At 42.7% G+C, this 24,199-nt stretch overlaps 1 protein-coding gene across 4 annotated transcripts in view; it reads left to right on the top strand.

The window, feature by feature from the left end:
- The window catches only part of lars2 (leucyl-tRNA synthetase 2, mitochondrial), a 116,153-nt gene that overhangs the window by 22,038 nt on the left and 69,916 nt on the right, over window positions 1-24,199 (top strand). For all 4 annotated transcript variants that reach the window (XM_043719579.2, XM_043719580.2, XM_087978485.1 and 1 more), the window contains 5 exons: window positions 7,042-7,102; window positions 13,330-13,419; window positions 16,071-16,214; window positions 20,943-21,050; window positions 23,818-23,977. In XM_043719579.2, the coding sequence (XP_043575514.2) occupies window positions 7,042-7,102; window positions 13,330-13,419; window positions 16,071-16,214; window positions 20,943-21,050; window positions 23,818-23,977 (563 nt within the window). The remainder of the gene's footprint in view (window positions 1-7,041; window positions 7,103-13,329; window positions 13,420-16,070; window positions 16,215-20,942; window positions 21,051-23,817; window positions 23,978-24,199) is intronic.

Below are 24,199 nucleotides of genomic sequence, written 5' to 3'. Positions count from 1 at the left end.
AACTCCAACTAATAAGGTATGCACTGTTTCAACAAATAATATTTTAACATATATTCTTAAAATATAATCAATAATAAAACTCAATTGTGCAGCTTGTATTATCTAGCAGCCTGTTGGAATATTGAATGCACCCAGATCCTGATTTGCTTGGTTCCCTCCCTGAAGGCAGGTCTGAAACACAGCACCAGCACCTCCACCATAGGAAGGGTAAAGAGGCAGCTCCTGAATCCCACTCCCCAACCAGATAGAGGAATTGAACCCATGTTGTAGGCGCCGACCTGATCCACACCAACTGTTCAGCCAACTGGCACCCTAAGGAAACACAGAAATAACAACAGAAATTGCTGAAAAGACTCAGCAGGTCTGGCAGATCTGTGGACAGAAAGCAGAGTTAACATTACGGGTCCAGTGACCCTTCTTCAGAACATAGAAAATGGGAGAAGGAGTAGGCCCTTTAGCCTGCTTCACCATTTGGCCCTTTAGCCTGCTTCACCATTCAATATGATCATCCAACGTAGTACCCCGTTCCCACTTTCTGTCCTTTGATCCCTTTTAGCCCTCAGGACTATATCCAGCTCTTTCTTGAAAACATTCAGTATTTTGTCTTCAATCATTTTCTGTCGCAGAGAATCCCACAAGCCCCCACTCTCACGAGTGAAAAAAAGTTTTCCGCATCTTGGTCATAAGAGGCCTACCCTGTATCTTTAAACTGTGACTCCTGGCTCTTGGCTGCCCGGTCTTCGAGAACATCCTTCCTGTGGTTATTCTGCTTAATCATGTTAGAATTTTATAGATGTATATGAGACCCCCACCCATTATTCTAAACTTCAGTGACTAAAGTCTTAGCCAATTTGGTCTCTCTTCAGACACTAGCCCTGCCATCCCAGGCGAATGAGTTAGAACATAGAACAGTACAGCACAGAACAGGCCCTTCAGCCCACGATGTTGTGCCGACCACTGATCCTCATGTATGCACCCTCAAATTTCTGTGACCATATGCATGTCCAGTAGTCTCTTAAATGTCCCCAGTGACCTTGCTTCCACAGCTGCTGTTGGCAATGCATTCCATGCTCTCTCAACTCTGTGTAAAGAACCCGCCTCTGACATCCCCTCTATACTTTCCTCCAAACGGCTTAAAACTATGACCCCTCATGTTAGTCATTTCTGCCCTGGGAAATAGTCTCTGGTTATCGACTCTATCTATGCCTCTTATTATCTTGTATACCTCAATAGGTCCCCTCTCCTCCTCCTTTTCTCCAATGAGAAAAGTCTGAGCTCAGTCAACCTCTCTTCACAAGATAAGCCCTCCAGTCCAGGCAGCATCCTGGTAAACCTCCTCTGAACCCTCTCCAAAGCATCCACATCTTTCCTATAATAGGGTGACCAGAACTGGACGCAGTATTCCAAGTGCAGTCTAACCAAAGTTTTATAGAGCTGCAACAAGATCTCACGACTCTTAAACTCAATCCCCCTGTTAATGAAAGCCAAAACACCATATGCTTTCTTAACAACCCTGTCCACTTGGGTGGCCATTTTAAGGGATCTATGTATCTGCACACCAATATCCCTCTGTTCCTCCACACTGCCAAGAATCCTATCCTTAATCCTGTACTCAACTTTCAAGTTCGACCTTCCAAAATGCATCACTTCACATTTATCCAGGTTGAATTCCATCTGCCACCTCTCAGCCCATCTCTGCATCCTGTCAATGTCCTGCTGCAGCCTACAACAGTCCTCTATACTGTCAATGACACCTCCAACCTTTCTGTTATCTGCAAACTTGCTAACCCATCCTTCAATCTCCTCATCCAAGTCATTAATAAAATTTACAAAGAGTAGAGGCCCAAGCACAGAGCCCTGTGGCACACCACTCACCACTGACTTGCAGGCAGAATATTTTCCTTCCACTACCACTTGCTGTCTTCTGTCGACCAGCCAATTCTGTATCCAGACAGCTAAGTTCCCCTGTATCCCATTCCTTCTGACCTTCTGAATGAGCCTACCCTGGGGAACCTTATCAAATGCCTTGCTGAAGTCGATATACACCACATCCACAGCTCGACCCTCATCAACTTTTCTAGTCACATCCTCAGAGAATTCGATAAGGTTTGTGAGGCATGACCTGCCCCTCACAAAGCCATGTTGACTGCATTTAATCAAGCCATGCTCTTCCAGATGGTCATAAATCCTATCCCTCAGAATCCTTTCTAACACCTTGCAGACGACAGATGTGAAACTTACTGGTCTGTAATTGTCGGGGATTTCCCTATTTCCTTTCTTGAAGAGAGGAATTACATTTGCCTCTCTCCAGTCCTCAGGTACGACTCCAGTGGAGAGCGAGGATGCAAAGACCTTCGCAAGTGGCGAAGCAATTGCATTTCTCGTTTCCCAAAGCAGCCGAGGACAAATCTGCTCCGGGCCTGGCGACTTGTCAATCTTAATGTTTGACAAAATTTTCAGCATATCAGCTTCCTCTATCTCTATCCATTCCAGCATGCACACCTGCTCTTCAAAGGTTCATTCACTACAAAGTTCAATTCTTTCGTAAAGACAGAAGCAAAAAACTCATTTAGGGCTTCCCCTACCTCCTCAGACTCCACACACAAATTCCCTATGCTATCCCTGATCAGCCCTACTCTTTCTTTGACCATTCTCTTATTCCTCACATAAGTGTAAAATGCCTTTGTGTTCTCCCTAATTCGTTCTGCCAACCCTTTCTCGTGCCCCCTCCTGGCTCTCCTCAGACCATTTTTGAGCTTCTTCCTCGCCTGCCTGTAATCCTCTAGAGCTGAGCTTGACCCTAGCTTCCTCCACCTTATGTAAGCTACCTTTTTCCTTTTGACGAGAAGCTCCACCGCTCTCGTCATCCAAGGTTCCTTTTTCTTACCACTTCTTGCCTGTCTCAGAGGGACATATTTATTCATCACTTGCAACAACTGTTCCTTAAACAGTCTCCACATGTCTATAGTGCCTTTACCATTGAACAATTGCTCCCAATCCATGCTTCCTAACTCATGTCTAATCGCATCATAGTTTCCTCTTCCCCAATTAAATATTGCCTAATCCTCTCCTTCTCGATAGCTGTGTAGAATGTGAGGCAGTTGTGGTCACTATCACCAAAATGCTTTCCCACCACAAGATCTGATACCTGCCCTGTCTCCTTTCCGAGCACCAAGTCTAGAATGGCCTCTCCCCTCGTCGGCCTGTCAACGTACTGAGTTAGGAAACCCTCCTGAACACACCTTACAAAAACAGATCCTTCCACCATCTGCTCCAAGGGGTTCCAATCAATATTGGGAAAGTTAAAGTCACCCATTACAACAACCCTACTACATCCACACTTTTCCAAAATCTGCCGACCTATGCTTTCTTCCATCTCCCTGCTGCTATTGGGGGGCCTGTAGTAAACCCCTAACGAGGTGACTGCTCCCTTGCTGTTCCTAATTTCCACCCATACTGACTCGGTAGGCACATCTTCCTCGACAATGGAAGCTTTTGTAGCTGTGATATCCTTTCTGATTAGTAGTGCTACACCCCCTCCTCTTTTTTCCCCCCTCCCTATTTTTAAATGCTCTAAACCCTGGAACATCCAGCAACCATTCCTGCCCCTAAGAAACTCATGTTTCTGTTATGGCCACAACATCATGGTTGTTGTGGTGTATTCACTTTTACATGTGTGCAGTACCCTGGAGTTTTGAGCAGTGATGGTAGATGTTCCAACTTTCTTTCTGTCACATTGCTGACTAGGAATTTCTCATGTTTTATATGCTTCCTATTGATGTATATTAGATACTCAACCATTTTGGCCATGTTTTGGCACATCTTCTGTGGCAATCATGACCTGGAGGGGGGTTTGAACCCAGAACGTCTGGTTCAGAAGCAGACACGCTACCCACTGCAGTAGAAGACCACCTCTGCTCAACCTTGAATTGCAGAATTGTATCATTCTGTACTTCCTGAAAGATTGATTGATTTTAGTTTGAGCAGTGAACTGAGGGGGAGTAAAGATTTTTTTCTGAGACAGCAGTAGGCTGGTATTTTTTGTAGAGGACATAGATTCTTCTGAACTCTTTCAAATGTGAACTTTGACCTTTTTCCTGGCTTGTGTGAGAGTTTGCCTCTTACAGTAGTTAAGTACAGCTGGAGAATTCAGGACCAGACAGATCTCCTGTACTTGTTCCCAAGGCCGCATTGGGGCAGAGAGGTAGCTCCTCTATTTTATTCCCCTGTATCAGCCTTATTCAGACGCTATTTTTTAAAAATCTCTCCCAGGAAACTGAGGATAACGAAGCAAAACCTTTGATGTCGGAAAGTTTGGTCATGCAGGCAATGGAATTAAATATCACATTCTGTGTACAATGACTGGCTGGTTTGATGCTTTACTCCTTCATCTGAAATGCCTTAAACTCATGTATATTTGGGTGGAGAGGGAAGCGGTATATATTGTGTGATACTTAAGGTATCACAATTGTGTGGGATTGACTGGGTGGGCCAGAGGGTGTTTGCTTGTTTGGAGTTGGTGCTAATGCCCAGAACCATGAGCTGGATTTCAACACTGAGCTCACCGATTTTGGTGGTTAGCACAAGATTCAGACATAACACCAGTGGAGAGAAAAGTTGCAAGGTGAATCTGGAATATGCAACTGGAAAGAGCCGTGGAAGCACATTTAGTTGTAATTTTTAAAATATTTGGATCAACACTTGACAGGCGAACAGTTTACAGGGCTGTATAGATAGAGCCTGGGTGTGGGGCTAATTGGATCACTTTGTTGATGAGTTAACACATGGACTGCTATTGTACTGCATCATTCTATGATATGGCAGATCCAGACCTTCCATCAGTGCAGGATGAGTGTTGGTGTGCGGTATTTCCCAGATTTTCTTTTCCATTGTGTATTTGGTGGATGCATTACCATCACCGAATCCCCCCATTATCAACATCCTAGGAGTTTCTGTTAACCAGATATAGAACTGGACTGAATTGATACAGTGGCTACAAGAGCAGGTCAAAAGCTGGGAATTCAGTAACCTACCTCCTTATTCCCCAAAGCCTATCCTCCATCTACAAGGTACAAGTGTGATGAATCCTCCCCACTTGCCTGGATGGATGCAGCTCCAACATCACTCAAGAAGCTTGACAACATCCAGGACCCTGTTTCATTGGCACCGTATCTGCTAGGTTCCTTAGGCAGCACCTTTCAAACCCACTACCACTTCCATCCAGTATGGCCAAGCAAATCAGGCACATATGAACACCACCACCTGCAGGTTCATCTACAAGCCACTCATTATCTTGACTTCTAAGTATATCGCTGTTCCTTCTTTCTCGCTGGATTAAAATTCTGTAACTTACTCCCTCTCGGCATTGTGGGTGTACACACACCAAATGGAATAGAGCAACTCAATGTAGTTTACCACCACTTCCTCAAGTACAAACGTGATGGGAAGAAATGCTGACTGAGCTAGCAGTATTCATTCATCCCACGAATGAATGATGTTTTATAAAAATGCTGTCAGTGATTTCTGTTTTCACTCCAGTCCCCCATGTCTGCAGTTTATTCTTGCTTTTCTGACCCTTTCCTCAGCTTTCCCTTGATGAATTTCTCCCATGTTTTCACCACTATAGCTTTTTAATAAAGATTTATAACAGATTTCTATTTCCTCAGATCTTTTACTGCTGTTTGCAGATCTTTACTGCTGTTGACAGACGTGCTAGATGTGACCAGTAGTTTATTTGTATTGTGAATCAAAACACTGTTAGTAGGGGTTAGTCTACTGCCAATTATTTAGTGATGAAGCAGGAAGAGAGTGATGTTATTGTAGAATCTTTCTAATTCATCCTTTAGATGTGTGAATAGTTGGCTCGGCCCCTATTTATTGTCTCTCCCTGACTGCCCTCGGCAAGGTGTTTGTGAGCTGTCTTTTCTGAATTGCTGCAGCCCATGTGATGAAAATGCACTCACATGTGGCAGACGAGGAGTGCCAGCATTTTGAATCAGTGCCGTCTTAATCCAGAGGCTGTGTCACTTCGAGGTCTCTTTCCACCCACAGTAGCCCTTATCTTGCTGGGCAGTGGAAACGATGAGCTTGGGCAGTGCTGTCAGGAAAGCCTTGGTGAATTGCTGCAGTACGTCTTGTAGAAAGAACATGCTATAACCACAGTGGCCCGATGGTGTAGGGAGTGGATCTTCAATCTAATAAATTAAATGCCAGTCGAGAATAATAGTGTTCTGGATTGTGCCGAGCTTCAACCAGGCCACAGGACAGTTTTCTTTCATAGTAGTAAATGCTCCCTCTAATACTCAATACTCTGAAACTGGTAGACAACGCATTGGCACATGAATCGGCACAATGCATTGGCACATGGGTGGCACGGTGGCACAGTGGTTAGCACTGCTGCCTCACAGCGCCAGAGACCTGGGTTCAATTCCCGACTCAGGCGACTGACTGTGTGGAGTTTGCACATTCTCCCCGTGTTTGGGTGGGTTTCCTCCGGGTGCTCCGGTCTCCTCCCACAGTCCAAAGATGTGCAGGTCAGGTGAATTGGCCATGCTAAATTGCCCGTAGTGTTAGGTAAGGGGTAAATGTAGGGGAATGGGTGGGTTACGCTTCGGTGGGTCGGTGTGGACTTGTTGAACCGAAGGGCCTGTTTCCACACTGTAATGTAATCTAAGAATTGGTGTCTGAATTCTTGGAGGAACCTTGGAGCAGCTTTGAGGGAATACTGCTCCTGACTTACACCTGGCAGGAAGGCTTTGGGGGGGTGAGGAGGAGAACCACTTGAATGTGAACTATTGACCTGCTCTGAAATAACATTTTGGAATGACTCTGAATTAATTTGAAATTTTGAAATTTGATCGACTTTTCTCTTGACTGTTTTTTTCCATCAGTGAGTATAACTGAACATTTTAGCTAACTGCTTAATGGTTTCAAGATTTATTTTAGCCACACACATTCCAGATTTTTATAAATCTTTAATGTTCTTCCATGCGTCTTCTGGAAGAACTTGGATGAGTAATTTCTGTTGTTGTTTTCTTGCAGTAATATTGCACACATGAAAGAGCAGCTTCAGAACCTTGGCCTATGTTTTGACTGGCAGAAGGTGAGTGACTGCAATCCAGAATGTTAGCTATTAGTTGTCTCTACAGCAATATTTAAAAAAAAATGAATGATGTTTGTTTGGCACAAATACAGCTTAAGAGCAAGGTTTCACCACAGACTATTCAGTCACCTCAGGACCCACAATCATGTTTGGAATAACAATCCTAAAGGACCACAAAGGAGGAAGCTTCAGATATCTCTTTAACGAAAAGGAAGGACAGGTAGAGAAGGGGGATAATGTGAACCATGGTTAGCTACTTTGAGTAATTATTGTTCCTGTGTTAGAATCAGCCGTGACCTTTTACCCTTGGATCCTTAGATTTTCGTATCACATGTGCAAATTGACCCGTAACTTTAGCTGGAAAATACGTAATTTTCAAAAATACCTTGCGCTAGTTTTTGGGTGTAGGTTATTGAGGATACTGGGGTGAGTTGCCTTCACAATTAATTATTTCTGGGCTGAATGACCTGTTTCTTTACTGTAGTGTTCAACGTAAACCCCAGAAATTCAGAATATGGGGGTGCCAGTGTTGGGCTGGGGTGGACAAAGTCAGAAGTCACATGACACCAGGTTATCGTCCAACAGATTTATTTAAAATCACAAGCTTTTTAAGCACTGTTCCTTTGTCAGATGAAGTTCTGAAATTCAGGTGGACAACTTGGGACAGCTCTTCCAGCAGAATTCAGTGCTTTGGCCAGCAATAGTATCGTTATTGGCAATTCCAAAGACCCAGCATGGATTTCAACTCTTCGGAAGTAATGTTTGTATAAAGGTCGACTACGTAATGTTTGCTTAAATATTTGGTCTCAAAAGCTCAACTTTCACATGAGAATGTACACAACATGGAAGGGATGAGGTTGAAGTTAATCCAATGCTTTTGAAACCAATGCTTTTGTAATCCTAATCAAATAATGTACTCATGTCAGCTTGTGTCAGTAGGTAGTATGCATCATCTTGATGTTAGACGAGTTTAAATCCAGTGCAGAACATAAAATCCCAGTTGGAGTTATGGTGCACTATCCCTAGTGTCCTGATCAATATTTATCCCTAAACTAACATTACTAAAGAAAAAGCTTCTTTAGTCTGACATTGCTGTATGTGGAAGCTTGTAGTGCACCTTTGATTTCTATGTTTCCTGCATAGCAATAGACTCTGTGCTTCTTCAAGCCTGCTTCATTGGCTGTGAAACAAGTGGAAATGTCTGGAGGTTGTGATGGTTGCCATTGAAAGTGGAAGTACTAATACCTATTACCTGTCTTTACTATTTTCATTTAAAAGGTTGCATTTAGTTGTTAGATGAGGGCCAAAAGGTATCCATCTGAATCAACATTGATTCCACTGCTTTGGGACATATATGTGAGTCCAAACCTGCTAATCTCCAAGCTAGTGGCTCAATGTTACACTACATTGTGCATTTAACCTCAGCTTCAGCCCTTTCCCTGAATCTGGATTTGTGGGTTATGTTGTAAGGCTGTTAATGGCAAAAATGTCCTGGCGAAAAGTGGATCAAGAAATAACTGCTGTACATTCATTGTTAATGACTTCTTGATTTTCTAATGACAATGTAATGGATCAGGCCTGGCACATAGTGCAGTCCTGGCAGTGCCTGTCAGAGTCAAGTGTGCTTCTCATTCCACAGGCCTTTATTTTGGCATGATTTGTGTCTCATTTGAGCCATCTGATCTCTCCCTACGGTCACTTAAACTTCAAATTTGCCACGGATGCACAATTAATGCAGACCAAGACTAACTTATTATCATTTCAATTCTGATAAAATGTGGTCCTGTTGACTCATTAATTTATGCTGCCATTATTAAAAAAAACATAAAGGACTGAATTCTGGGAATGGAGTGTGGTGAAGTTTGGAACCTGTCTAATAGATTTTGCCTACATGCACTCTGAAGTGGAGTGAGTGTTATGTGGGTGGAGTACCTTTTCAGTAAAGTAAAACCAAATCGAAATGGAAGTAAATTTTAATTAGAATTAGATTACTTACAGTGTGGAAACAGGCTCTTCAGCCCAACAAGTCCACACCAACCCACCGATGCGCAACCCACCCAGACCCACTCCCCCACATTAACCCCTTCATCTAACACTACGGGCAATTTAGCATGACCAATTCACCTAACCTGCACATTTTTGGACTGTGGGAGGAAACAGGAGCACCCGGAGGAAACCCATGCAGACACGGGGAGAATGTGCAAACTCCACACAGTCAGTCGCCTGAGACGGGAATTGAACCCAGGTCTCTAGCCACTGTGCCGCCAACGCAATATTCTCAAAGACTCAAAGAGTTGATAGTATTTCATCATGTTACCGTTCTAGCAATTAGCCTGCACAGGTGAAGCATTGGATGCATCATCTTGCTAACTTTAATTCCAGTTATGAAAACACTGACATTTTATGAACTTTATTTCCAGTGATGGGTAAGGCAGTTTAGGTTCAACAAAGGGAATGCTGGGAAGATCAAGAACTTGGGTGAGGTATAGAATGAATATTTTACATCTGTTTTCACTGCCAATGCTGAAGGATAATGGATAAAGAGATTTGATTAGATATTTTCATTAAAAGTAAGAAGAGGTGTTTACAATGTGTCTTGCACCCAAAGGGTAAAAACAATACGGTCAAGGATTCATTCCAGCAGACTGCCCCAGTTAGTCTGAATTCAGTGATGGGGAAAGATCCAGAGTCCTTTAATTCAGAAACAAATTAGTATTCCCTTCAAGGAACTTGAGTTAGTTAATATAGTTAGTAATTACTGCAGATGCTGGAATCTATACTGAAAACAAAATGCTGGAGATCACAGCAGGTAAGGCATCATCCATGGAGAGAAAGCAAGCTAAAGTCACATCAGCTCTGATGAAGACGTGTCATCTAGACTCTAAACGTTAGCCTGCTCTCTCTCCATTGATGCTGCCTGACCCGCTGTGATCTCCAGGATTTTTTGTTTTGAATGAATTAATGACTACTAATGCAGACTTGTTAAAGGGGAAGTAAGGTCTGTCAGATTGAATGAATTCTTCGGGGGGGGAGGTGAAATGTTCTGAGGGAGATAAATTGTTCAAACATTTTAATTGCTAGTCAAATAGACTGAAATTTGGAAGAAGCCTAGTGTGACTGTTATTTAGCAACAGCCTCTGGACTGTTGGTATGTATATTTTGCCGTAGACTTGGCAGTTGTGGGCAGTTACAGTAAGCTGCAAAGAAGGAAATGATTTCCCTATTCTCTCTGAATAACAATGTAATCCTTTGAAGAAAACCAGCTGAAGAAAACACTCAGTGAAGTATTTCCTGAGAATTGGAGAAAGCTTCAAGAATCAATATCTCTGATCTCCTCCTGAGCTTTGAAAACTGAAAGGTTAACTCAGTCATGAGACCTGGATCTGACTGACCTCTACACTGAACTGAGGCTCTTCCATCATTCTGCAATTGACAGCAAAGTGATCTTGTTGAGAAAAAAAAACTGAAGAACTGTTTGAAAACCATTCCGCCCCTTTAGTTTGCACTCTTGATCAATAGGGTATTTCTGTCACTTTTTCCCCTCTTGATGTTACTCTGCAGAGACTGTGTGTGGATGGGTTTGGGATTAAGCGGATCTAGTTTAGTCCTGAATAGCAGCATATTGGATTGCCAGCTTGAACATAGAACAATACAGCACAGAACAGGCCCTTCAGCCCACGATGTGCCGACCATTGATCCTCATGTGAGGTAAACCTAATGTACGAACTCTCAAATTTCTGTGACTATATGCATGTCCAACAGTCTCTTAAATATCCCCAATTACCTCGCTTCCACAACTGCTGCTGGCAACGCATTCCATGCTCTCTCAACTCTCTGCGTAAAGAACCCACCTCTGACATCCCCTCTATACTTTCTGCCAAACAGCTTAAAACTATGACCCCTCGTGTTAACAATTTCTGCCCTGGGATAAAGTTTCTGGCTATCAACTCTATCAATGCCTCTCATTATCTTGTGCACCTCAATTAGGTCCCCTCTCTCCCTTTTTTCCAATGAAAAAAGTCCGAGCTCAGTCAACCTCTCTTCAATCCAGGCAGCATCCTGGTAAACCTCCTCTGAACCCTCTCCAAAGCATTCACACCTTTCCTATAATAGGGCGACCAGAACTGGACATAGTATTCCAAGTGCGGTCTAACCAAAGTTTTATAGAGCTGCAACAAGATCTCACAGCTCTTAAACTCAATCCCCCTGTTAATGAAAGCCAAAACACCATATGCTTTCTTTAACAACCCTGTCCACCTGGGTGGCAATTTTAAGGGATCTATGTACCTGCACACCAAGATCCCTCTGTTCCTCCACACTGCCAAGAATCCTGTCTTTAATCCTGTACTCAACTTTCAAGTTCGACCTTCCAAAGTGCATCACCTCGCATTTATCCAGGTTGAATTCCATCTGCCACCTCTCAGCCCATCTCTGCATCCTGTCAATGTCCCGCTGCAGCCTACAACAGTCCTCTATACTGTCAATGACACCTCCAACCTTTCTGTTATCTGCAAACTTGCTAACCCATCCTTCAATCTCCTCATCCAAGTCATTAATAAAATTTACAAAGAGTAGAGGCCCAAGCACAGAGCCCTGTGGCACACCACTCACCACTGACTTGCAGGCAGAATATTTTCCTTCCACTATCACTTGCTGTCTTCTGTCGACCAGCCAATTCTGTATCCAGACAGCTAAATTTCCCTGTATCCCATTCCTCCCGACCTTCTGAACAAGCCTACCATGGGGAACCTTTTCAAATGCCTTACTGAACTCCATATACACAACATCCACCGCTCGACCCTCATCAACTTGTCTAGTAACATCCTCAAAGAACAAGCAAACTTGTGTTTTAAGCAAGTTATTTTAGTTTACTTAAGGAACCTTGTGAAAATCCCCTTTGTTCAAGATGCAGTGATAAAGAGAAACAATTTGACACTTTTTGCAATTACCTAAACAATTATAATTTTAGTATAGCTCATTGAGAAGAGGGCTTTAATTTTCAGCATGTATCTCCTATCAGTTGTAACTAATAGTTATGAGTATGGTTTATTCGACAGACAGGCAGTGTGAAGTCCTGTTCCTCAGAGTTAGTATTAGGGCCACTATTATGTTTCTCATGGTGATGGAATGAAATACTTTAGATTTATATATCACTGTTCACAGCCACTGTACAAACCAAACCTCGTCAGTAATGAGGCACTTTTGAAGTCAGCCAATTTTGACAAAATTTTGAAGTCCTGCAATAATAATGATAATGACCAAACCACCAGGCTTGATGATGTTGGTTGAAAGATGACTCTTAGCCCAGATACCAGTTATAATTTCCCTTGCTTTCTTAAATAGCACGTGAGTTATTTTGTGCCTTTATAGCACTGTAGCTAGACTTTGGATATCATAGATGAGACATTTCTGAGAGCTTCCCTTGATTTGAAATTCTTCAAGGTTGTCAAAGCAGGGAGGAAGATAGTAGCAGACCTCACGAGGAGGTAGACTGGTGAGTTAGGCAGACACATGGCAGATGCGGTTTAGTGAGTAAAGTGTGATCTCACACTAAATGGTGCAGTTTTAAAGGGGTGCATCATCTTTGTAAGTTGAGGTGTAGAAATTAATTGATATATGTTCATGGAGTACTTCTCTCAACTAAATTTAATTGTGGGGCATTGCTCTTTTAGACAGATGTGAAAGTCTTGCTGAAGGTCCTGTGAGCTTTTGCCACAAGTACTGCAGGATGACAGGGACATCAGTTACATGGTGGCACCAGAACAGCTTGGATTGTTCTCCTTTAGAGCAGAGGCAAATCGGGGCAGATTTAATACATGCACAAAATTAGGGAGTGCTTTAGTCAAGTTGATAAGGCGGACTGTTTAACTGGCAGGTGGGTCAATAGCCACTGGATTAAAAGGAATGATAATTGGCAAGAAAAGGCTGAGGAGTGATGGAAGGAAATTATTTTATATTGCCAGTAATAATGATATACAATGCACTGCCTGCAAGACTGTTGGTGAGTAGATTCAACAGTAACGTTTGAAAGGGCGTTGGGTATTAACTTAAACCAGGAAAATTACGCAGAAGGAGTAAGTCAAATTGGTGGGTATTCCCCACAAGCCCAGTGCTTCCCCGGTCATTTCCACTGCTGGGCGATGGTTAAATGTGGTTAAATTATGCCAGTAAAATGCAAAATGTGCTTCTAGTTTGTGTTTCAAGCTGCTCTTTACTTTCCCCTACAGGAGGTGGCCACCTGTCATCCTGACTATTACAAATGGACCCAGTCCTTGTTTCTCAAACTGCATGCAGCTGGCTTGGCTTACCAAAAGGAAGTGAGTTACAGTCACTCAAGATTATTAAGTGTTGTGAAACTTTGGCAAGTGTGACAAACAATGTGTATGCACACCAGATATTAAGGAGAGTTACATAGCAAACATTGTATAGAGATGTGAATGGTATAGACCATGTGATAATCATTGTTGTAAATGCATTTGACCCCTGTGTCTTACTTCTTTTAATAGAATAGAGAATGTATTTCCCAGTGTTGTCATCCTTTTGGGGTTATTTCCTAATGGCTGTTCAGAGATAATTCTGTGTTTTAGTGTATGGAAATATCGTGGGTAATAATATCACATGAAATTTTATTGGAATGCAAAGCCAGACAGAATTAACCTGACACGTGAGCAATGCACAAGAGTTAAATGTCTGAAAGAGAGACATTATGATTGATGAATACAATGTTTAGGTAGCTATAGGTAATATTGAGCTAGTATTTGGTGTGACAGAACTTCAGCATATTGCTTTCAAAGAAAACACATTTTTGACAAGACATTTGCCAATTCATTTCTAAGGGGAATGGTCTGCCCAATCAGTCATTCTGCCTAGTTTAAAGTTTTTAACCAAAATGTGGCAGTTAACTGTCAATCATGATTCATTGATGCATTCTCCATGGCAATCCCATTCCTCTTGCAATAAACCCCATTATTTTATTTGCCTTGCTGATCACTTGCTTTATCTGCAAACTAGTGTTCTGTGAATCAGAAATCACGGCTTTCAGATCCATCCAGAGTCTGCGATCTCAGTCTCTGTCTGAAGCACGCGAGGTCAACTGCCAGTTTTATTTTTGGCTTTACAACATGACCTATCCATAGAACACAATGTTACAGCGCAGGACAGATCCTTCACCTCTCGATGTTGCGCCGATTTGTGAAGTTAATCTGATGCCCATCTAACCTACACCGTTCCATTGTTATCCATATGTATGTCCAATGGCCTTTTAAATGCTCTTAACTTCGGCAAGCCAAATACTGTTGCAGGCAGGCCGTTCCAAGCCCCTACTACTCTGAGTAAAGAATCTACTCCCAATATCTGTCCTAAGTCTATTACCCCTCAATTTAAAGCTATGTCCTCTCTTGTTAGCCATCACCATCCGAGGAAAAAGGCTCCCACTGTCCACCTTATCTAATCCTCTGATTCTTATACGTCTCGATTAAGTCACACTCAACGTTCTTCTCTCCAACAAAAACAGTCTCCGTTCCCTCAGCCTTTCCTCATAAGACCTTGCTTCCATACCAGGCAACTTCCTGGTAAACCTCCTCTGAGCCCTTTCCAAAGCTTTCACATCCTTCCTATAGTGCGGTGACCAGAACTGTAAGCAATACTCCAGGTGCAGCCTTACCAGTGTCTTGTACAGCTGAAGCATGACCACGTGGCTCCGAAACTCAGTCCCCCTACCAATAAATGCCAATACACCATATGCCTTCTTAACAATCCTGTCAACATGGGTGGCAACTTTCAGGGATTTATGCACCTGGGCACAGAGATCTCTCTGTTCATCTACACTGCCAAGAATTTTATCATTAACCCAGTACTCTGCATTCCTGTTACCTCTTCTGAAGTGAACCACCTCACTTTTTCCGCATTAAACTCCATTTGCCACTTCTCAGCCCAGCTCTGCATCTTATCTATTCCCTCTGTAACCCACAACATCCTTCAGCACTATTCACAACTCTGCCTACCTTAGTGTCATCCCCAAATTTACTAACCCATCCTTCCACATCCAGATCATTTATAAAAATGACAAACAGCAGTGGTCCCAAAACAGATCCTTGCGGCACACCACTGGTAACTGAGCTCCAGGATAAACATTTCCCATCAACCACCACCCTCTGTCTTCTTTCAGCTAGCCAATTTCTGATCCAAACTGCTAAATCACCTTCAATCCCAAAAATCTGTATTTCGTACAATAGTCCACTGTGTGGAACCTAATCAAATGTCTTACTGAAGTCTATATCATCCCCATCAACTACTTTACCTTCATCCACCTGTTTTGTCACCTTCTCAAAGAACTCAGTAAAGTTAGTGAGGCATGACCTACCCTTCACAAAACCATGTTGATTACCCCAATCAAATAATTCCTTTCCAGATGATTATAAATCCTATCTCTTATAACCTTTTCCAGTACCTTACCCACAACCAAAGTATGGCTCACTGGCCTATAATTACCAGGGTTGCCCCAATTCCCCTTCTTGAACAAGGGAACAACATTTGCTATACTCCAGTCTTGTGGAACTACTCCTGTTGACAATGATATCTCTTTGCAACCTCTATATACCTCTTCTTGGTAACTTATTTTCTCACCTTCCAGGTTATCTCTGTAAATAGCTTCTGATCAGACTTGTCTGGTGGTCTTTGTGAACTCGGGTTGGCCTTGGCAGAATGTGTAAGAAAATGAAAGGAGACTAGTAATGTGTCAGAGGAACCACCATTTCAACAAATTCTCAAACCTCAGTTAATCGGTCTACATGTTTTATCTTTTACTTCGCCTACCGTTAAACTTTTACTAAGGAAGCAATCCACTTTTACTTTGCGGGTGATGCCTTGAGAACTCTGTGTGGGTGACAGATTCAGTTTTGCGAGCTATTAACCTTATTCCACATTTTACAATAGTGTCTGATTATAGTGTACTTCCCACTTTCTTCAGGGACTGGTGAACTGGGATCCAGTGGATCAGACGGTGTTAGCAGATGAGCAAGTGGATGAGAATGGCTGCTCTTGGCGTTCTGGGGCTAAAGTTGAGCAGAGGTACCTCAAGCAGTGGTTCATTAAGACGACAAACTATGCAAAGGTGAGTAGCGAGCAAGATGTTCTAACGCCATTAGAGAGCAGGAACTCCAAACCCAACAGCACTCCCAAGTATTCCACATTGTCATCTTATCGAGTAATACCACCATTCACTTAAATTAATGTTTTTCTGTAAATTAATAAAGAAATGCTTCTTGTAATCTGAATAAAAATTGATAATCAGGTGTGATTTGTCAACTGGTTTGAGCAAGTTCAGTTTTGTGTAAATGATCTGAATTCAGGCTATATGTGAGAATTGGTGTTCATACAAACATCGAAAGTGTGCCTGCATTAAATATCTGACTTTTGTGGTGACTGAGGTTCTTGCATTGCATCCGTGACTCAGCTGGTAACACAATGGCTCGAGGTCAGTCAGTTCTGGATCCAAGTCCCACTTTGTGAACCCAAGCACAGTCTAGGCTACCACTCCAGTATGGTACTGAATGAGTGCTACACTACTGTTGATCTGAGGCCTTGTCTCCCACCTCAGGTAAGCATAAAAGATCTCACTGTATTTGTCAAAGAAGACCAAGGCATGTTCTGCCTATATTTATCTCTTAATCAAAACCAAGAGGATGATTACCTGGTTGTTAACACATTGCAGTTGTGGACGTTTACTGTGCGTGAGTCGGCTGTAATGTCTCTTATGCCATACGAGTGTCACCAATTCAAAAAGAGTAGTTCACTTATGAAAGGAAATAGTGTTAACGTTTCAAGTCTGGATCAACATCTTCAATGAGCAGCGTTCTGAAGAAGAGTCATTCAGAAGTCAAAACATTAACTTTCTATCTTTCTTCAGATGCTACCAGATATGCTGAGTTTCTCCAGCATTCTCTGTGCCTGTTTCAGATTTCCAGACCTCAGTGAATACTCTATCAGTCGTCATAATGGATAAGAATAATGCAGGTATAGACATCAGGGTAGAGGACTGTAAATATTAGAAGAAATTAACATACAGAGAGGGGAGATGCGAGCAGGTTTTAGCAGCCTTAAATGTGGATAATTAAGACCATGTGACTTAGGAGCAGAAGCTTCAGAACCGCTTTCCACAGTGACGTTCCAAACAGAGAATTTGTTTCGGGGGACTTGTATCGGCATGCAGACACTGTGGCCTGTGCAATGAAGCTGATTTCTCCTGGCCTGTGCCTCAGTATTGGAGCAGCTACCCATACAGTGAATTTGCAGGATTTGATGGAGACATCACTGGTGATATTTCTCCAGAGACATGAGGTGCTTGATGTCCATTGTCCATCTCGCTGGATGGCTGGAAAAAGCACTGTCCTCTAGACCGTCAGCTTGGCTCTCACCTTGAGGTCCTTGTCATCAGATTTGCTTCCTAAGATGGCCAAAGGCTGCATTGACACAATGAAGGTGAGAAGTGTAGCAGGGGCCATGATCACACTTGGTAAAAAACTAAAGCCCAGAAATTCAGCCTGGTTATCTCCTGAGGTGGAGGATGCTGCACTGTAAACACTGGTGCAGAAATACTGGATTGAAGGCATAAAAGCTGTTTTTGTTATCATACATAAAATGTAAATTTGATATTCTGAATACTAAATGTTGGCTTTGTAAGCAATAATGAAAATATGTGTGAACCATTAGAATTACAAATGAAGAGTTTCTTTTTTATTTGTGTTGGTTTTCAACAAGCTTTTGGAGGGTGATGAGCAATTTAGCTGTACAAGTTGACAGCTGCTTCGTGTGTAGCGTTGTATGATAATTACTGCACCCACGCTCCCAGTGCTCGATCTGCTAGATATTGATGAATCGGTCTCATTTCATTTGTAATTGACCTCTTAAATATGTGTGACTGGACTGCCTGCTTCAAGAAGCACCACATTGTTAAACTAAAATGTTGTAATTAATTGTGGGTGTATGTGTTGAAGATGGGGGAGTGGAGATTTTCCATGCATCACCTCTATGTCATCCTGTATTACTTGAATGATATCACCTTGAACTTGGCAACAAATATTATACCTGCTGCGTAGATTTCAATTTGTGCGACTGGGGAAAGAAAATGGTAATTAGAATCACTGCATAAAGTTGTGGTTAGTAATGCAACTTTGATATACTGTCTCTCGAATATTCTTTAACATTCAAACCGAACCGCTACAATTGTGAACGTTTGAATTACAATGCACAGATTGAACATGGCAAAGAGTCTCCTGTGCTCCAGGGAAGTTGGTTTCACTTCCAGTCAGTCTGATGTCTCTGTAAATGTTTCTTGTTTTGTCTAGCAAAGGTCAGAAAGTCAATTTCAAAGCAGCATTTCAAAGAAAGACATGATTTAACCTAAATGACGAAAGACGTTATCTGATGAGATAATTGCTGAAGTATTTTTTAAATGGACTTTTTTTCATTTACAGAAGGAGACCATAACAGCATAAGATCAAGGAGCAGAATTAGTCCATTTGGCCCATTGATTTTACTCCACCGTTCAATCGTGGTTAATATATTTCTCCAAGAAACCCAGTTTTCCTGCCTTCTCCCCATAACCTGTTACTGACTGAGAACCTAACTATTTTTGTCTTAAATACACTCAATGACTTGGCATCATAGCCTTCTGTGGCAGTGAATTCTACAGCTTCACCCTCCTCAGGCTGAAGAAATTCCTCCTCTCAGTTCTGAAGGGTGCCTTCACTTTGGCTGTCTCTCCGCTTCCATTGTATACAGGCCTTCCAGGAAATCTGGGAATTGTAATCAGATCCGCCACCACTGCCACCACCCGCCAACGACCCCTGTGGAACTCCACTCATCACTGGCTGCCATACTGAAAAATACCCTTTTACCCCTGCTCCCTGCCTTCTCCCAGTCAGCCAATCCTCTCTACCTTCCCCCTAACACCATAGGCTCTTATCTTATTTAGCAGCCTCTGTGCAGCATCTTGTCACAGGCATTCTGGAAGTCCATATAGATACATCCACTAGCTCTCCCTTTGTCTAACTTGCTTATTACCTCCTCTGTTAATGTTAACTCTGTTTTGGTCTCTGCTTTGGGAAATGCAACCACATTTCCCAGCACTTTCTTTCTGTTCTTGTTTCAGATTGTGGAATTCAGAGTGAACTGATTTTGTTGAATTCAGCAAAGAGCAAATAACGTCTTTTTTTTAAAAGAGTTAATGAAGGTCATAGTTCTGACAAGTTAGCTCTGTTGTTTATTGTTACCACACTGCTTTCTTGTGAAAGGATATTTGTAACCCTCTCTAGCTTGGGTTAATGATTGCTGTCACCTGCGTGCAAATAATGAAAAGGTCATTGTACCGTACATTTCCAATAGTTGACATTTTGAATCATGCTGGAGGAAATATCAAAACACATCTGGCTGTTAAAATACTTATTGTGTTAGTTAATTGAGGCTTGAGGTTGGATTGGATTGAGTGCTGGGGAGCAGGTCAAGTTGAAGTGAGTCAATACCTGCTGATTCTTGAGCTCTTCGGCATCATTCTGGCATGATCTCAGTGGCTCTGATAATCACATTGTTCGTTTTAGTGGGTGCATTGGACGGAGCTGTGATAATAAACTGCTGAGTGTTTTTGGCATGGGGACTGCAAGAAAGCAGCACAGATGGGGAGAACATTCAGTGGAAGGGTGGAGAATCAGAAGGCACACATTTAAGGAAATAACATGAACAAAACTCTTCCATGGAATGCCCTGCCAGAGAGTGTGATGGAAGCAAACATTCAAGAGGGATTTGGATTTCTATCTGAACAGGAAGAATCCCTAAGAGAACAATGGGAGGATTTTTACTGGGTAAGTTACCCAATGGCAAATCATCATGGAAATGATGGGCTGAGTGGCCTCCTCTGTGATTCAGAAAAATCTAGTATATGCCAGCATTGCATACACACTGGCATAATCACTTGTTCCTGAATTGCCTCAAACTTCCGTAGCACAACAATAAGTGCCATTGATGCACCATTACTACAGCATAAACTTCCAGCAAATTCAGGCTCCCCTGATCTCTATCAGGTACACACTTGACAGTTATCTGCATTTACATTTTAATAATTGAGTACCTGGGTTGATGTCTGAAAGAAATTGAATAGGTAGTTAGATATTTTCAAATGAACCTGCTCAGAGATGTCATGACACCCTCTGGGACATGAACCCAGGCCTCCTGGCCCAGAGATAGGGACACTACTGCATCTAATAATGAAAGGTATCAAAGAGATATGGAATTGATTTGGTTCAGGCCATTGCAGGCTTCTCCTGGGCTGCCTTGACAACAGATTCAGTGATTTGATTTTTTTGTACATGTGTGTGGGCTGATAGTTTCTATTTAATCTCTGTTTGAGTTTATTCATTAACAATTGACCAAGCAGAGCAGCTTGGTTACTTAATTAGTCATTCAAATCTGAAATAGTTTCAGGTGCTGTGAGCATCCTCCCTGACAGTGTACACATGCAAGGACTGATTGCTGGATGGAAGTGTTTTAATTGTGTCAGTGTGAATGATTTGAATGGAGCAGCACCGTGGCTCAGTGGTCAGCACTGCTGCCTCACAGCGCCAGGAGCCTGGGTTCGATTCCACCCTCTCACAGGTTTTCGCTGAGTGCTCTGGTTTCCTCCCACTGTCCAAAGAAGTGCAGGTTAGGTGGATTGGCCATGGGTAAATCGGGGTTATAGGTAGGGTTGGGTGGTGGGAGATTGGACTCGATGAGTCAATGGCTTGCTTCTACACTGTGGAGATTCTACGATTCTCTGATTTAACTCCTAATTTTCTCCTGTTTACAGTCCTTGCTGGATGCACTGGAAGACCTTCCTGATTGGTATGGTGTCAAAGAAATGCAAGCAAACTGGATTGGGTCTTGCACTGGATGCTACTTTGACTTTGAGTTGAAGGTAACAACTTGTAGGAAGTGCAGATCTCCTCTTTTTCAATGGTTATTGGAGCATCGGAGGCTGAGGGGTGACCTTATAGAGGTTTGCAAAATTATGAGGGGCATGGATAGGATAAATAGACAAAGTCTTTTTCCTAGGGTCGAGGAGTCCAGAACTAGGGGGCATAGGTTTAGGGTGAGAGGGGAAAGATATAAAAGAAACCTACGGGGCAACCTTTTCACACAGAGGGTGGTACATGTATGGAATGAGCTGCCAGAGGAAATGGTGGAGACTGGTACAATTGCAACATTTAAGAGACATTTGGATGGGTATATGAATAGGAAGGGTTTTGAGGGATATGGGCCGGATGCTGGCAGATGGGGCTAGATTGGGTTAGGATCTCTGGTCGGCATGGAGGGGTTGGACCGAAGGGTCTGTTTCCGTGCTGTACATCTCTATGACTGTATGACTCTAAGTTTGCAGATGACACCAAAATTGGAGGTGTAGTGGACAACTAAGAAGGCTACCTCAGAGTACAATGAGATCTTAATCAGATGGGCCTGAGGAGTGGCAGGTGGAGTTTAATTTAGATAAATATGAGGTACTGCATTTTGGAAAGGCAAATCAGGGCAGGACTTCTACACTTGGTAAGGTCCTAGTGCGTGTTGCTGAATGAAGAGATCTTGGACTGCAGGCTTATACTTTCCTGAAAGTGGAGTCGCAGGTTGATAGGATAGTGAAGAATCCATTTGGTATGCTTTCCTTTATTGGTCAGTGCATTGAGTGTAGGAGTTGGGAGATCATGTTGCAGCTGTACAGGACATCGGTTAGACCACTTTTGGAATATTGAATACAATTCTGCTCGCCCTCTATTCCAAGATGTTGTGAAAGTTAAAAGAGTTCAGAAAAGATTTACATGGATGTTGCCGGGGGTTTACAGAGTTTGAGCTATAGGAAGAGCCTGAATAGACTGTGGCTATTTTCCCTGGTGCGTCAGAGGCTGAGGGGTGATCTTATAGAGGTTTATAAAATCATGAGGGGCATGAATAGATAAATAGACAAGGGAGACTCCAAAACTACAGGGTATAGATTTAAAGTGAGAGGGGAAAGATTTAAAAAGGATCTTAGGCGCAACTACTTTTCACCCAGAGGGTGGTACGTGTATGGAATGAGCTGCCAGAGAAAGTGGTGGAGGCTGGTACAATTACAACATTTAAAAGGCATCTGGATGGGTATACGAATAGGAAGGGTTTAAAGGTATATGGGCCAAATACTGGCAAATGGGACTAGATTAATTTAGGATATCTGGTCAGCATGCATGAGTTGGACCGAATGGTCTGTTTCCATGCTGTATATCTCTATGACTCTACTTACCAGCCTGAAACTTTGTGCCCATTCACCCAAGTGGATAGAAATGCAAAGACTGTTAAGTGCAAACATTAAAAAATCTCAAACTTGGAATTTAATCTTGTTTGATGACCAATCAGTAGCATAGGACTTAGCATAGGCCCTGCATCCCAAAGAAAACAAACATGCTGTACCATTCATTCAGGGAGACAAGAAGGTGGATGTACAGAGCCTGGTCAGTGGTTAGGAGGCACGGTGCTGATGGTGTGATATTTCCAGCATCCAATCTGGTGACAGCAGAGTGGCTGCCGAAGATGACACTTTGTGGATTTGGCCATGAGTATAGGAATTTATATGGAGATGAGATTTGAGAGGGCCAATGAGGGGTGAACTAAGAGGGTGAGGTGTTAGCGGCAGCTGTATGTAGTTTGAAACAGCTGAGACCGAAGCACTACTCAGTGCGGAGGCTGAGGAAGGATACTGTGAGGATGAATATCTGTGAGGTGGGGCCCAGACAATGATGGATGATAATTTTTACAGGGGGTGAAGAGACCGGAGAATGGTGAGGTCGTCAAAGGCAAGTGTCAGAAATGCAGGAGTATGGAGGAGACTGGGTGATTAACTAACAGTTACACTGCCACAGTGGCAAGTTTGAAGATCAGTCAGTGGAAAACCAGATAGAGAGCTTTCATTAAAGTCGAAAAGTGTGGTGCTAGGAAAGCACAGCAGGTCAGGCAGTATCCGAGGAGCAGGAAAATCGACGTTTCAGGCATAAGCCCTTCATTAGGAATGTCCGGAATGTTGACTCTCCTGTTCCTCGGATGCTGCCTGACCTGCTGTGCTTTTCCAGCGCCACACTTTTCAACTTTGACTGTCCAGCATCTGTAGTCCTCATTTCCTCCTAGCTTTCAGTAAAGGCCAAAGTATCACCACCTATCAGCTTAAGGACTGTTTTATAAAGCGCAGGCAACTTCAGAGCTGTTCTGTCCCTGCATTTTTGGTTGACTGCTCCATTTTAAAAGGATTTCAGCCGCAACGTACATGTAATAGTGTTCTAACCTGTGGGTTAAACGCTGGCTCCCTTGGAGTAGGTGGGGTTGAGTTGCAGCGGTCCATTTGGTATAGTTACACCCACGATGCCATTAGGGAGGGAGTTCTAGGATTGTGAACAGGCTTGAGCCCTCTCGGATAATGTTTGGTGTGAGTGAGCAATTGTTTCAATCTGTGCTTTAATGCCCTTTCAAGTACCTCGGTTTTCTGCCTTTTAACTGAAAGGCTTTGTAAAAAGTAATCTGTCATCTGTGTAGTGAGCTCACTTCGTGACCACCCGCCACCGCGTAGAGGAGTGTTTGCTTGTGTCATTTATTTAAGATGAAGCTTGCAGCTGAGAAATTCCAGTTACTGCATTACTCAAGTGGTGTGAACACTCATTCTTCCCTAGGTAAATGGGCAACAAGTTGGTGAAAGGCTCCCTGCTTACGCTGCCAGCCCGGATGCAGTTTATGGTGCATCTCATCTCTCTATCCTGCCTAACCACAGACTGTTAGACACTGATAGTCACCTGAGAGACATTCTTCAACAGTGTCTTGTACCTAACACAGGTAAGCATTTGTGGAAACTCTCCAACAGAAGAAAGCAATTTTATTTATATACCATGTGCATATGTACACAAATCAATTGTCAGCCCAAGAATTGACTGCAAGAATCCTTAAGTTAAGGATGTGTGAGGAAGTAAGCTCCTAATACTGAACAGAATGTGATGAAAATCTGAAGAAAATGGGACTGGGGTTTAGATGCTTGATGCTAGCAGAGCTAAAGGGCAC

Source organism: Chiloscyllium plagiosum, unplaced genomic scaffold (assembly GCF_037043375.1).
Source record: "Chiloscyllium plagiosum isolate Xiang-an unplaced genomic scaffold, Cpla_swu_hap1 HiC_scaffold_34, whole genome shotgun sequence".
Classification (NCBI taxonomy): domain Eukaryota; kingdom Metazoa; phylum Chordata; class Chondrichthyes; order Orectolobiformes; family Hemiscylliidae; genus Chiloscyllium; species Chiloscyllium plagiosum.
This window is presented reverse-complemented; position numbering and strand designations above follow the sequence as displayed.